The sequence below is a fragment of the Ovis canadensis genome, chromosome 24, assembly GCF_042477335.2.
Source record: "Ovis canadensis isolate MfBH-ARS-UI-01 breed Bighorn chromosome 24, ARS-UI_OviCan_v2, whole genome shotgun sequence".
NCBI classification, from domain to species: domain Eukaryota; kingdom Metazoa; phylum Chordata; class Mammalia; order Artiodactyla; family Bovidae; genus Ovis; species Ovis canadensis.
In genome coordinates, this window is record NC_091268.1 from 54,365,657 (window position 1) to 54,380,487 (window position 14,831).

Consider the following 14,831-nt stretch of genomic DNA (forward strand, 5'->3'; position numbering starts at 1 on the left):
GTGGGATTGCTGGGTCATAAAGAAGCTCTGGTTTACTTTTTTGGGGAACCTCCGTGCTTTGTCCCACAGCGGCTGTGCCAGTTTGCATCCCCACTGGCGGTGCGCAGGAGTTGCGGTTTCTCCACGTGCTCTGCGACGCTCACTGGACTGGGTCTTTTTAAAAAAGTGCTGATTTATGTGCTTGGCTGCAGCAGGGCTTAGGCGCTGCACACGGGGTCCTCGTCACATCCGGCAGGATCCTTGGTTGAGGCGCACGGATGCCTCGTTGTTTGGGGCTCAGTGGCTCTGCAGCAGGTGGGGGTTAGTTCCCTGACCGGGGATAGAGCCCGCGCCCCCTGCCATGCAGGGTGGGTTCTTGACCGCTGGGCCCCCAGAGGTCCCGTCTGTCTTCCCGCTGCGGGCATCTGGCTGGTGTGAGGTGGCCACACCCCGTGGTCTGACCTGTGTCTCCCTGGTGCTCAGGGAGGCTGAGGATTTTCTTGCCCCCGCCGTCGGTCTGCTTGGAGACACACCTGTTCACGTTTAGCCCGTCTGTCACCGGGTTATTGGGGCTTTTGCTTCGGGAGTGTGCAGGTCCCTTGTGCGCACTGGAGGCCCGCCCCGTCCAGCAGGCACGCGGGTTGTACATCTCTCCCACCCGTCGGCCGCCTTCTCGTTCTGTGAGCGGTCGCCTCTCCGTTGGTCTGACCCCACTCGTCGGTCTCTGCTCTGTGGCCGGTGCCTTTCTGGCCCTGGCCCCACTCAGGCTCTCCTGGACGGTGGGCCAGGCTGCAGCGCCTCCTTGGGGCCCCAGAGCGCCACCCGGGCTGGCGGGGCACAGACCTCAGCGCCGACCACACCAGGACCCAACACCAGAGCCCCGCTGGTGGCTGTGGCTTAGCCGGTGGATTGTTCCTACGTGGAGGCGTGTCTGTCCCGCTGAGTTCTGGGTGAGACCGAGAAGGGCGATACGTGTGGAAACAAAATGGAGCTGGGTTCTGACAAGCAGATTAATGGGCTTCCCAGGTGGCTCAGTGGTAGAGAACCCCCTGCCAGTGCAGGAGACACGAGGCCTGGGTTCAGTCCCTGGGTCAGGAGGATTCCCTGGAGGACGGCTTGGCCACCCCTCCAGTGTTCTTGCCTGGAGAATCCCGAGGACAGAGGAGCCTGGCGGGCTGCAGTCCGTGGGGTCGCACGGAGTCGGACATGACTGAAGCAGCTTTGCCTGCACACACAAACATATTAATCCTTTTTTAGTGACATAAAGGTCTGTATAGTCAATGCTACGGTTTTTCCAGTAGTCACGTATGGATGTGAGAGTTGGACCATAAAGAAGGCTGAGCACCAAAGAATTGATGCTTTTGAACTGTGGTGTTGAAGACCCTTGAGAGTCTCTGGGACTGCAAGGAGATCAAACCAGTCAATCATAAAGGAGATCAACCCTGAATACTCACTAGAAGGACTGAAGCTGAAGCTCCAGTACTTTGGCCACCTGCTGTGAAAAGCCAGCTCACTGGAAAAGACCCTGATGTTGAGAAAGATTGAAGGCAGGAGGAGAAGAGGACAACAGGATGAGATGGTTGGATGGCATCACCGACTCGATGGACAGGAGTTTGAGCAAAGTCCGGGAAGTGATGAAGGACAGGGAGGCCTGGCGTGCTGCAGTGCACGGACACAGCCCTGAGTAGCCGAACAGCAACGACGACGCGGCGCTCTCCATTCCTGCGCACAGATGTGTGTGTGGCTCAGGCCAGCGAGGAGGACGGCCGAGAGGAGCCAGAGCAGCAGGAAGGGCGAGGAGAGCTGGGCGTGGGAAGGCGCCGCGGGCCCAGGCCCGCTGCTCAAGGGGGACCCAGCCCTCCTGGCGCCTCCTGCCCGGCCTGTGGTCTGACCCCCAGCGCCCCCAGCTTGGTGGCCACTGCGACAGCTGGAGTCTGCGAGCTGCTCTGGGCTCCTGGAAGTCCCCCAGGCAGGATGAAGAGCCAGTGTCGGCCCTGTCTTTGCACGATGTCCGCAGCGCCTACCTTGCCCCTGGAATCCCGCCAGTGAGAGGCACAGCTGCGGTCGCCGCGGACAGACCCAGTGTGTCTCCGGGGGGCTTGCTTTGCTTGTCCGAGGATCCCTGCTCGCCTGTGGGAGCCTCGGCAGGTGTGGTCGGACCCAGTGTAGGATGCTCTTGGGACACATGTCTCCCAGCCAAGCTTGCTGCGGGGCAGGAGCCAGACAGAGATGCTGGGGTGCCGCTTACACGAGGGGCCACGGGGGCTGGCGAGGACAGCACGGAAGCTTGTCACAGTGCAGGCCACCTGGGCCCCAGGTCCTGGCTCTGGAGGTGGGGGAGGAAGGGCCCGAGATGGGCGGAAGCCGCCTGGCCACGGAGGCAGGGGGCCCCACAGTGTGCAGTGTCCCCGGGAAGGGAGAGGTGCTGGGTCCCCCCGCCCGGGGGACCGGCCCCCAGGAGAGTGATGGGACCCTGCTCCCTGCCTGGGGGCCCTGCCTGCGGTGCCTCCCCAGCGACTCGAGTGCCTCTGCGCGAGCTGAGCCGTGTGTCAGGGACCTGGGGCCAGTGGTGGTTCCTGATCGTTAAATCTTCCAGTGACCCCTGTGACCCCTCCTCCCGGCCCACTGACTGCCACCATCTTCGGGTCCTGCTGTGCTTAGCCGGCCCTGTCTGCCCGCCCCCCGAGCAGTCACGCCATCGTTCCCTGTTAGCTCCACTGTGAGCTTAGAACGCGGCGCCTCTCTCTGGCTCCTGAGCACCAGGGCTGTGACCCCTGCTGCTTGTCTGATCGGTCGCAGCCCCCTTCCCGTGCAAGCTAACTCTGAGAGAAGGCGTGAAGACAGTGAATCCGCCAGAGGCCTTTGCTCTGGGGCCGCAGGCACTCCTCCCATGAGGTTCGTGGGCAACGTGCCTTTCGCTGTCAGGGGTCTGAGTCTTAACTGCCCAGCCCGACGCAGGGTGCTGGCGGGGTGTGGCGGCCCGGGGGTAGCGGAGGGGCGGGCCAGCCTCCCGGTGACCCTGGGTCTCTCTGTCCGGCAGCCCCGAGCCGCCGTCCGCAACCAGCTTCTCCCTGGCCGGCCTGGCCCCCGACCTGCAGCACGTCCTCTTCTGGATGTCCAACTCAGTGGAGCTCCTCTACTTCGTCCAGCAGAGGTGCCCGCTGTACATGCAGAGCCTGGAGGAGGAGCTGGACGTCACAGGTGAGCTGTGTGCCGGCCCCTGCCACGCGGCCCTGCTGAGCTCTGCTGCGGGCACTGCGGGCCCCCGGCCACGGCCCCTCCTACACGCGGCAGAGTTTCAGAGAGGCGTGCTGCCCGCGAGAGCGTGTGATGGGAAACTCGGAGACTGAGGCTCGAGACTGTGTGTTGGAGAGTTGATGAAACTGGCGTGAAGTGCTGAAGATGCTCAGTGAGAAAGGGGCTCCGAGGGGGCCGTCTGGGAGCGCTTCGTGGGGAAGGTGGTGTTCGGCCTGGCTCCGAGGCGTGTGGGGTTTCAGCGGACGTGTGTCTGCCAGGGCTGGGGGCCCTGGCTGGTCCTGGGACGCAGCAGCAGGCTGACACTGGGTCCCTGCGCAGCCCAGCTCCCGCAGCGGAGCTCAGCGGGGCTGCGTGGCAGGGGCCGGCACACAGCTCACCTGTGATGTCCAGCTCTTCCAGGCACACCGCCAGGGCTGCGTGTGCGGGCCGGGCCGCAAGAGCTCAGTTTTGGCCTGGACAGGACCGCGCGTCCCTCACTCCTGCCAGCCTCCCTGGAGCTGCTGCTCCCCAGGGGCATGGCCCCAAGACCTGGCTGCGCAGGGCTGTGGGGAGGCCGGTCGACGGGACAGAATATGCCGTGACTGACCCATTCCTGCTTCCCGGGACGTGGCCCCAGGCTCACAGTTGGCCTGAGGCTCTGGGCCCGATGCCGCTGCCGGGCCCGATGCCAACCGGCCCAGCTCCTGGAGGACAGGCTCGTGGTGGCCGATGGTGTGCGGCGTGGGTAGGCTTCACAGTCCTCTCTGCTCAGCTGGCCGCAGGGAGCCGGCTGTGGAGACAGTTGCGGGGCTGGAGGCCTGGCCGAGCCGAGCCCGTGGGGGCTCAGGCTCTGGGTGGACCCCGCCAGGGCTGGGGAGGTGGGTGCCTCTCCTTCCCGTGGCCGTCTTGGTTCCTGAGGCTCTGGGGGCCGGGGGTCCTGGGCCTGCGTGGACGCGTGGTACGAAGCCGTGGCTCCTTTGTGTCCGCTGGTCTGTGTCTGGGCCCGCCGGCCTGGCGCGCTGCCCGTGTCCTCCTTGCGTGGACGCCGTGCGCCTTGCCCGGTGGTTCCTGGGCGCTCTACCCCGCCCTGCCAGGCTGCTGCAGGTCTCCAGCCTGGAGGCAGGTTCCCCGACCGCACCCGACCCCCAGACTCTGGGCGTGGTGTTCACAGGTGAGTCCCACTGGCGCCCCTTCCTGTCCGATCATTTCAGACGCTGTGACCTGCAGAGGGACCCCAAGTCCGGCTGACGTTCATAAAGCGGGAGGCGGGGGTGCTCCGCTCCCTCGGCCGCTGCCTCTGCTCTCAGGAGGGAGTTATTTTTGATCCAAGGCCCAGATGTTGTGTAGCCCAGTCGACGCTGGGAGAGGGGGTCCAGCCTCTGCCCACACTGGGGACCGGGGCAGCCACAGCAGGGCCTGAGCCCCAGAAACACGGCCTGGGGGCGTGCAGCCTGCAGGGAGCAGGGAGCACCACCGGCCCGGCGCCCAGGGCAGGTTGAGGGTGTGCCGGCCACCTGCCCGCCAGCAGGAAGCATCTGTGGGAAGAGCGCTAGGGCAGGACGTCACGTCCTGAGCGCTGGAAAGAGTTTTTCTTCCCCAAACACCCTTTTCTGCTTGAGGCTCTTACCCAGAAGGCCCGTTCACATGGCAGATAAAACGTTAGCTTATCTGGGGGTGTTTGTTAGTCATTTAAGGTTCTCCTGTGAGACCTGGAGGCTGTGCTTCAGATCCGAGATGGGAGGGGTGTCCTCAGGGCCCAGGGGCTCAGGACGCAGCTGGGAGCAGCCAAGGCTCCTGGCCCTCCGACAGGCTCGTGGGGGCGTGGGCTTAGTCGGAAGCACCGGCAGAGCCTGCGCTGTGGCTGGTGGGGCTTCGGGGGGTTCCTGGGCACCTGCTGGGGGCCACCCTGGGGTTGTGCTCTGTGGGTCCCCAGCTGCCGCCTCTCTGTTGGCTCCTCCCACTGGAGCCCCGGTGCCCACGCAGGGGTGTAGGTCCATCTTCTAAGACTAGCGGGTGGCATCTGAGGCTGCAGGATGCAGGCCTGGGGCCCTCAAATTGCCCCACTGGCCTCCCCCGAAGCCCAGTTCAGTTCAGTCACTCAGTCGTGTCTGACTCTTTGCGACCCTATGGCCTGCAGCATGCCAGGCCTCCCTGTCCATCACCGTCTCCTGGAGTCCACCCAAACCCGTGTCCATCGAGTTGGTGATGCCGTCCAGCCATCTCGCTCCCTGTCGTCCCCTTCTCCCACCTTCAGTCTCTCCCAGCATGAGGGTCTGTGCCAATGAGGCAGCTCTTCGTGTCAGGTGGCCAGAGTATTGACGTTTCAGGCCCTCCCGAAGCCCAGGGAGGCTCTCAAATGAGACCTTGCAGGCCAGACTCTGGGATGGGCCCTGGGGGGCCCCGAAGGCTGGCCTCTGGCTTCCTGGTCAGGTGGGTTCTTGGGGCCCAAGCCCTTGATGGCGTGGTCTGCTGGGTGGGTCTCTGATGGACTCACACCGCTTGCTCTCCGTTTGACTGGCGGCCCCAGCCCTGTACTCCCGGGGGCCCGGCTTAGGGCTCAAGTTGATTCCTGGGCCCCTCCCGCCTGAGAGGAGATTCCGGGACGTGAGTTCACGATGTGTGCTAATTAGAAGGCAGTGCAGGGCACACAGTGGGAGGACAGCCGTGCGGGCGGCCTCCTGTCCTCGTAGAGAGATGGGGGCTGAGCGTGCAGACCGGGGTGGGGTCCCGTCTGGTCCGCTCTGCCCCCAGGGCACCATGCGCCCTCGTTTGAAAGGCCGCTCGGGGGCCCCACCCTTTGGGGCCTCTGCTCTTGGGGACCCCGTGGCCAGTCTGGCTCTTGGCTCTACCGGAGCCCCTCCTGGGGGGAGTCGCCCAGAACCGCTCACACCCCCACCCTGGCCGCCGCCCAGCCTGGAAGCCCCGCCCACCACTTGCCTGCTGCCCACTGGACCCGAGCCCCCAGGTGCCGAGGGCCGGGGCCTCTGCCCTGTGCTGGGACAGTGCAGCTCCTGCGGGGCGACTGGGGCGCTGGGGGCTGTGTGGGCTCTTGGAAAACGTCGCTGCTCTCCCGAGTGACGGTCTCTGGAGGAGCATTGGCCCCTGCCCTCTGACCTGGGTCCCAGTGAGAAGTGATTGGGACCGGATCTGCCGTCTCGGGTGCTGGGTCCTGACTGAGTCCCGAATCGACTCGTTCACGAGCGCCTGCTGCGCTCACAGCGGCTCAGCGTCCACGGGCAGGAGGTGTGGGGCCTGGGTCCCGGCCGCCTCGGCCAGCTCCTCGGGACGCCGGGGCCCTGGAGAGGTGTGGCGGGCCGGTTCCGGGAGGGTGGGTCGCCCCCTGGCTTTGGGTTATCTCATTCTCCAAGCCCAAGAGGAGGCGTGGGGCGGAGCACTCAGGCCACGGGGCGGTTCCGGAAGGTTCCTGTCCGCATCCCCGACCATGCACCCCCCGCCCTGGTGACAGTGCCGCTCTCTCCGCAGGCTCCAAGGAGTCCCTGTTCTCCTGCGCCCTCACGGCCAGCGAGGAGGCCATGGCGATGCTGGAGGAGGTGGTCCTGTACGCCTTCCAGCAGTGCGTCTACTACGTCTCCAAGGTGCCGCGCCACGTGCGCCTGGGGCTTGAGCGCCAGCCCTCCGGCCCCCCGGCCCCGGCCCCCCCAGCCCCCTGGCCCCGCCCTCTGTCCCCCAACACTCGGTCCCCCACCCCGGCCTCACCCTCTTGTCTCCCCGACCCCGGCCCCCCGGCCCCACTCTCTGGCCCCGGCCCCTCTGTCCCCTCGCTCGCTGTCCCTCGCATAGACTTAGCCCTCCATTTCGCTGCTCTGGGAAACAGCGGCCCTGCCCATCCTGACCCCTTTGCCAGGCCCCCCGCCGCCCGCGCCCTCTGCGCCCCCGCAGGAGCTTTCCTGAGCCTCCTGCACCCCTGCGGCTCGGGGGTGGGCCCTGGGCCTCTGCTGGCAGCGCTTTCCTCTGGTCCCCAGGCCTTGTACGTCTGCCTCCCAGCCCTACTGGAGTGCCCCCCGTTCCAGTCAGAGTGCCGGGAGAGCTGGAGCACGGGGCCCCCGCTGCCCGAGGAGCTGCGCCGCGTGGTGGCCGTGTACCAGGCCACCCTGGACCTGCTGCGGCGGCTGTATGTGCACCCTGAGGTCGCCGCGCAGGTGCTGGCGTACCTCTTCTTCTTCTCCGGCACGCTGCTGCTCAACCAGCTGCTGGACAAGGGTGAGGGCGGGTACACCCCCGGCGCGACTCGTGTCCTCAGGGGGGCCGTCGTGCTGCGTTGGACCCGGGCAGGCTCCCCGGCAGCATGTGCAGGGGGCCCTCCGGCCTTTCCTGGCTCCTGCTGTCCCCACTCAGCCCCGGGCCCCTGAGAGGAAGGATCAAGCTCAGGGAACTGGCGAGACCTTTGACCCGGCCTCACCAGCGCCCAGATCTCCTCCGTCACCTGGCCCAGGCTCAGGGCCGCCGGGATCTCTGGCCGAGGCAGAGCTGGGGCACAGGGCTGGGCGAGTGGTGCAGGCCCATGGGTTCTCTTGCCGCCTCCCCCAGGGGTCTGGAAGCAGGGGGGAAAGCTGGGAAAGTAATGGAAGGCCTCCCGTCTGTCCAGAGGCCGGGGCGCTGCCGGGCTTGTCTCCCCCAGGGGCGCCCTGCGAGGGCTCCGCATCACCCTCCCGCCGTCCCTCCCGCAGGCCCCTCTTTGAGCTGCTTCCACTGGCCCAGGGGCGTCCAGGCCTGCGCCCGCCTGCAGCAGCTCCTGGAGTGGGTCAGGAGTGCTGGCTTCGGAGAGGCAGGGGAGCGCTTCTTCCGGAAGCTTTCCTGCACGCTGAACCTGCTGGCCACGCCCAGCGCCCAGCTCATCCAGGTGAGAGGGGCTGGGGGCGGTGGTCGCTCTGGGCTCAGCAGCTTGCAGTCCCTGCGTGCAGGCAAAGCACGCCTCAGTCCTGTCCAACTCTTCGCAACCCCATGGACCATAGCCCACCAGGCTCCTGTCCATGGGGATTCTCTAGGTAGGAATCCAGGAGTGCACTGCGTGCCCTCCTCCAGCTGCAGCCCCTGGTGCCCAGCTGTCACCCTGCCCAGCACGTGTGTGTCTCGTCCCTGACCCACAGGGGCGCCCTGCTGACAGGCGGAGGTGAAGGACCCTGAGGTGGGGCGGTCACCCCAGTCACCTGGTGGCCCCATCTAAGCTCTTGAGTCCTTAAATCTGGGAAAATATTTGCAAATGATGTGACCGACAAGGGCTTCATTTCCAAAATCTACAAACAAGTCATAAAGCTCAGTATCAGAAAATAGCCCAATCAAAAATACGCAGAAGACCTAAATAGACAGTTCTCCAAAAAAGACATACAGATGGCCAAAGGCACGCGAAAAAGTACTTGACGTTGCTAATTATTAGCAAAATGCAAATTGAAACTACAAATCGGTATCACCTCACGCCTGTCAGGACGGCCATTGCTAAAAAGCCCCAAACAAAGAGATGCTGGAGAGGGCGTGGAGGGCCCTCTGTTGGTGGGAATGTGAACTGGTGCAGCCACTCTGGAGGACAGTGTGGAGAACCCTCAAAAACTAAAAATAGAGCTGCCATACGATTTAGCACTTAATCCGTATGGTAGTGAGGTAATATTAAAAATCTTTCAAGCTAGACTTCAACAGTAGATGAATTGAGAACTTCAGATATTCAAGCTGGGTTTAGAAAAGGCAAAGGAACCAGAGAGAGACCAAGTTGCCAATGTCCGTTGGATCATAAAAAAAAGTGAGGGAATTCCAGAAAAACCTCTGCTTCATTGCTTATGCTAAAATCTTTGACTGTGTGGATCACAACAAACTCTGGAAAATTCTGAAAGAGATGGGAAAACCAGACCACCTTACCTGCCTCTTGAGAAATCTGTAAACAGGTCGAGAAGCAACAGTTAGAACTGGACGTGGAACACCAGTCTGGTTCGAAATTAGCTGGAGGACGTTAAGGCTGTGCACCGTCCCTCTGCTTGTTGGCTTGTACGCAGACATCATGCAGAATGCCAGTCTGGCTGAATCACAAGCTGGAATTAAGGTTGCTGGGAGAAATGACCAACAACCTCAGGCACACAGATGACACCCCTCTAATGGCAGAGAGTGAAGAACTAAAGAGCCTCTTGAAGGTGAAAGAGGAGAGTAAAAAAGTTGGCTTAACACTCAACATTCAAAAAGCTAAGATCATGGCATCCGGTTCCATCACTTCGTGGCAGATAGATGGGCAAAAAGTGGAAATAGTGGCAGATTTTCTTGGCCTCCAAAAGCACTGTGGATGGTGACTGCAGCCACGAAATTAAAAGATGCTTGCTCTTAGCAAGAAGAGCTATGGCGAACGTAGACAGCATATTAAAAGGCAAAGACATCACTTTGCCAGCTAAAGGTCCATAGAGTCAAGCCAACGGTCTTTCTAGTAGTCATGTATGAATATGAGAGTTGGACCATAAAGATTTAGTGTTGAAGGATTGATGAATTTGAATTGTGGTGCTGGAGAAAACTCTGATTCAGAAAGACACGCACCTCAGTGTTCATAGCAGCACTATTTACAACATCCGAGACGTGGGATCAGCCTGAGCGTCCACAGACAGGAATGGGAAGGGAGGCGTGGTACCTGTGTGTAGTGGAATGCTGCTGAGCCATTAGAAAGAATGGAATAACGGTGTTTGCAGCGACAGGGGTGCAGCCAGGGAGCATCATGCTAGGCAAGTCGGAAAGAGGAGGACGGTTGCCGTGTGATGTCGCTTGTGTGCAGAATCCAGGATAAGACGTAAAGGAGCTTATTCACGAAGCAGAGGCAGGCTTGCAGACATAGGAAGCACACGCGTGGTTGCCAGAGGGGGAGGGAGAAAAGGGAGGTTAGGGGCTTGGGATTAAGAGGTGCAAACGCCTCTGCGTGAAGTAGGGAGACAGGGATTCTCCGTGCAGTGCAAGGAGCCACAGAGGGCCCTGCAGTAAACCGCGATGGGAGAGTCTGAAGGAGCCGCAGGTGGGTGATTCTGTGTGTATAAACCTGTGCCGGCAGTTAGCAGCACTGTCAGTCAACTTTGCTTCCGTAAAAGGAAGAGAAGGCAGAAGAGTGGGTCAGAGAGATAGGAGAGGCAGCGGAGGACGGGCCGGGGCGCGCGGCGGCCTACAGGATTCAGGAGCAGCCGGACACGGGACCCCTGCCCTGGAGCCACCGGGGAACACAGCCCCCGGCCCTCGGTCTAGCCCCGCGTGAGCCGTGCCCGCCGTTTGTCCCCGAGACCTGCGAGACTGTGTTCTCGCTGCCACGTTCGAGCTTGTTTGCTACGACAGCAGCCGGCGGCAAGGATGCCAGCTCGCCCGCCTCCCTCGCTTGTGCCATGACGCGGTCGTCACCGGGCGGGGTGAGGCCGCCAGGCCCTTTCCTCCCGGGCGGCGGGCAGCCCCATGGGCTCACTCCCTGCCACCCGCCGTCCTGCCCCGGGCTGTCACTCGCCGCCCAGCACCGTCGTTGGCCACCCTCCAGACAGGCTGTTTGGGGAGAAGCAGCTTGTTTAAAAAACCGCCGACATCCTCGTAAAGAGGAGGCGAGTATCCGTGACGTAATGACCGGGTGCTGTGAGTGGGAGAACAGTGGGGCTTCTTGGAAGTTAAAGCTGCGGCAGCAGAGGCGCAGAGTTGGAAGTTGAAGTTCAGGGAATTTCTCAGAAAGTGGAGCCCGTGAGATGGGAAGGGGGTGCCCGGCCGTCGGGCGCCCGTTGACTCCCTCCCTGGAGAAGCAGCTGAGGCCTTGCGGGGTGTGGGGTGCGGGGCGCGGTGAGGGTGGGGCCGCCCCCAACACAGCTCAGGACCCCCGTGACCCCGCCCAGGCCTCTGATGTTGGCAGGGAAGTGAGGCGCCAAAGGGAGAGAGGAGGACCGTAGGGGACAGGCAGTGACACCTGCTTCCTAGCAGCAGGAGGCCAGAGAGGCAGAGAGAAGGGGCCAGGGCCTGCGCAGGACGCGCCCCCGCGGGCTCTCAGGGAGGAGCCTGCTTCTCAGGAGCCGATGCACAGCTGCCGCCCGGGTTCCCCGTGAGGGCCTCCTGCCTGGAGTCCTGAGCCCTGGTGGCTGGAGGGTGCTTTCCCACCCCCGGCCCTCGGAAGCTCCCCCCGCAGAAGGCAGGGGTGGTCCGAGCATTCCAGGAGCCCTCCCTGGCCCCCGTCACAGCCAGAGCCGGCCCCTTACGGACCTCGCTGTCCGCCTGGCCCCCGGGGGCTCCCTGGAAGGCAGGCTGGCCCCCCTTGCATGGGGTGGGCTCCGAGGCCTTTGACCAGGAGCGCTTCTTGTCGCAGATGAGCTGGGCGAGCCTGCGGGCCGCGTTCCCTGCCCTGAGCCCTGCGCAGCTGCACCGGCTGCTGACTCAGTACCAGCTGGCCTCGGCCATGGGTCCCATGAGCGCCTGGGAGCCGGGCGCCCAGGACAGCCCTGCTGCCTTCAAGTCAGGTGAGGCCCCTCCGAGGGGGCACTGGGAGCTGGGGCGTCGCCCGTGGGGGCAGGGCAGGACCCCTGAGGAGGAAGGTGGCCCAGGGCTGGGGCTCCCCTTGGCCCCCGAGGTCCGGGCTCGGTAACAGGTCCCTGCTGCCCCTCGAGGCCTTGCCCAGTGCTCGGCCACCAGGGAAGGGGCAGGCTGTCCACACTGGGCAGCTCGACACAGCGAGGTCCTGGGCACACCTGCCGTGCCCACAGGCTCGTGCACACGCTCTTCGTGAGTTGGCCGAGCTCCTCTCGTGAGCCGTGTGGCACAGAGACGGACAGTGCAGGGTGGGGGTGCAGACAGAAGGGGCTTTGCCCCGTCTCCCCCTCATCACCTGGGCTTGGACTCTGGACAGTCCCCCCTTGTACTGGGTCACGTCCAAGGCCTGCGGGGGGCTCTGTCTGGGGGTCGGGTGGGCCGTGCCCCGCGGGTGACAGTGCGGGTTGCTGTCAGCATGGCTGAGGGCGCCCCCCAGTGTGGGTGGGTGCTGGGCCGGGGGTGCCGGGGAGGGCGTGGGGTGCATGTTCCCCCTGGCGGAGCTTGGGTCATCCTGGTGGCCCCTGGGGCTGGGCCGGCCTGGGTTCCGCCCCCGGGTCCCTGGGGTCCTGTGGCGGCGGGCAGGTCGCAGGCAGCACCTCCTGGCCGAGGTCACAGCCCCTTGCCCCCCCCCAGAGGAGGTCCTGGAGTCCTATGAAAACCCCCCGCCCATCGTCTTGCCGAGTGAGGGCTTCCAGGTGGATCTGGACGCGGAGTGCCCGGACGAGCGCGTCTCCCAGCACCTCCTCTACCTCCGCCACTTCCTGTGCGGCCTGCGGAGCCAGCCCGGCCCCAGCGGAGCGCCCGCCCGGCCTGAGAGCCTCCAGGTGCCGGGGACGCTGCCGCGGGAAGCCTGCAGCTCGGGGCGGCCCCTGCTTCCCCTCTCACATCTGGGGCTGAGTTTTCTCTTGTCTCCCCAGGGCCTACACCACACCAGTCCCGAGGGCCACCCTGAGGCCCAGAGCTGCCCCCCGCCTTCCAGGGACCCCGGTGGGGGAGCCCAGGAAGCTGGCCTGGAGCACCCTCTCCCTTCCGTGGGGGGTCCCTGGGCACAGGGCCTCCCAGGAAGGCCGCCCAGCTGCCTGAGCCGTGGGGGCCCCTACGCTGCGGACCCACACGGGGACCCCTCGTGCCTGCTCACACCCCCAGGCACGCCGCTCGGCCTGGAGCCTGCGGCCCCCGACTGGCCCGAAGGCAGCAGTGCCTGCGGGAGGGCGCTCCCGGAAGGGCGGAGGACGGCACCCGGCGGCCCACGGGGCGCCTCCCGGGAAGGTGAGCCCACCAGCTTGCCCTGCGCCCCGGCGGCTCCCTCAGGGTCCTTCCCCTGCGGAGTAGGGCAGCATGTCTGGCTGGGCTGTCAGAGTTGCCCCCGAGCGCCTGTCACCCTGGAACCCAGAATGGGCCCTAGCTGGGCCTGGGGTGGGGGGGGGAACACCCTGGAACACAGGGTGGGGGGTCCGGAGAGGAGGCTCGGGGGGGAATGGACGGCTCCTGATGTGCGTTCTGCCCCGGAGCTGGTGCAAGGCCTGTGGGTTGGGAGGATGGGGGAGGTGGAGCCCTGGGCGCTGGCCAGGCTGAGGGCGCTGAGGGGCAGCCTTGGCGAGTCCTTGGTGTCCAGCCGAGCTGGGTGGGTGGCCCTCGGGCAGGGTCACTGGGGTGGGTGCGCCTGAGGCAGGACACCGCTCAGGTGGGCAGCATGGCTGGCCCTGTGGGGAGGACTGGCTATCCTGGTGGGGAGCAGCAGGGCCGCCCCTCGATCGCTGAGGGGTGTGAGGCTGGGGAGGGAGGTGGGTGAGACCGAGCGGAGCCCTGCTCAGCCTCCTGAGAGGGTGGAGCCCAGCGGCAGCACCAGGCAGCCTGCCTGTCCCTGTCCCCTGGACGGCCCCAGCAGGCCTTCCCTGGACCTTCGGGAGCAAGTGTCCTCTGGAGCAGCTGAGCTGGACGCGGGTCCCGGACTTGGGGGGAGTCTGGACAGAGGCCTGAGTGGCCGCCCCTCACCCGCCCGCGGCACTTTCCCGTTCTACAGGAGCCTGTGCGGCCCCAGAGGACGGGCCCCCTCCGGCCCCGTCTAGCTGCAGCTCCAGCACCGATGACTTCTGCTACATGTTTGTGGTGGAGCTGGAGCGTGGCCCCTCGGGGCTGGGCATGGGCCTCATCGACGGGATGGTGAGTGGCCGCCCCGGGCCCAGCTGGGGAGGTGTGGAGGTGCTGGTGCCGGGGCCCCACGGAGCCCTGAGGCTGCCCCTCTCCCGCAGCACACGCCCCTGGGCGCCCCTGGGCTCTACATCCAGACCCTGCTCCCGGGCAGCCCCGCCGCGGCCGACGGGCGGCTGGCGCTGGGAGACCGCATCCTGGAGGTGAACGGCAGCAGCCTGGCGGGCGTGAGCTACCCGAGGTACGCGCCCCGCCCCGGGGACGAGCCTGGCCGCCGCCTCAGAGCCCAGCAGCGGCCCTGTCACTACCCGCTTTGGAGATGAGCAATGCGGCGCAGCGTCGCCTCCTCCCCTTTCTTCCCTCACGCACCCTGATGCCACCGCAGTCCCCACCCAGGGGCTCAGGCGCCTCAGGCTCGGGAGTGGCAGGGGGCGTCCCGGCTGTGTGATCCTGGAGCTCCGTCCCACTCGGGCGGCTCAGGGTTACTGCCTCTGACTCCCCTCGGGACAGCAGTCGTGGGGAGGCTGCCCCCCCCCCCCCACCGCCCCAGGTGGCACCAGGAGGCGCCACCCGCTGGGCCGGCGCCGAGTCCTCCCTGGGCGGGCTCGTCTACACCAGCCGCGTCCCTTGGCTGCTTTCAGGGCAGTGGATCTGATCCGACACGGGGGCAAGAAGATGCGGTTTCTGGTGGCCAAGTCGGATGTGGAGACGGCCAGGAAGGTCCGCTTTCGCACGCCGCCCCCCTAGGCGCCCTGGGCAGTGGGCTGCCCGCCTGCACGTCTCCTCTGCCAGGCTGTTCCTCGCGGGTGCGCCCCCTGCAGCCCCTTCGTGTATGTTCTATTTATATGACATAACGTTGTGATGTTTGTTACAGAGCTTTTATGTTTGAAGATTTTAATGGAAAAATATAGATTCAATAAACTATCTTTCATATTCCA

The 14,831-nt window shown here is 64.8% G+C and overlaps 1 protein-coding gene across 2 annotated transcripts in view; it reads left to right on the top strand.

Moving 5' to 3' along the window:
* The window catches only part of RADIL (Rap associating with DIL domain), a 54,861-nt gene extending 40,030 nt beyond the window's left edge, over positions 1-14,831 (top strand). Inside the window, exons 6-15 of one of the 2 annotated variants that reach the window (XM_069569593.1) lie at positions 3,020-3,180; positions 6,700-6,812; positions 7,200-7,437; positions 7,905-8,077; positions 11,522-11,672; positions 12,376-12,566; positions 12,660-13,011; positions 13,766-13,905; positions 13,995-14,134; positions 14,535-14,831. In XM_069569593.1, coding sequence (XP_069425694.1) covers positions 3,020-3,180; positions 6,700-6,812; positions 7,200-7,437; positions 7,905-8,077; positions 11,522-11,672; positions 12,376-12,566; positions 12,660-13,011; positions 13,766-13,905; positions 13,995-14,134; positions 14,535-14,640 — 1,765 coding nt within the window. In that variant the 3' untranslated portion in view covers positions 14,641-14,831. Of the gene's footprint in view, positions 1-3,019; positions 3,181-6,699; positions 6,813-7,199; positions 7,438-7,904; positions 8,078-11,521; positions 11,673-12,375; positions 13,012-13,765; positions 13,906-13,994; positions 14,135-14,534 lie in introns of both variants that reach the window. The other variant, XM_069569594.1, reaches the window with a different exon arrangement.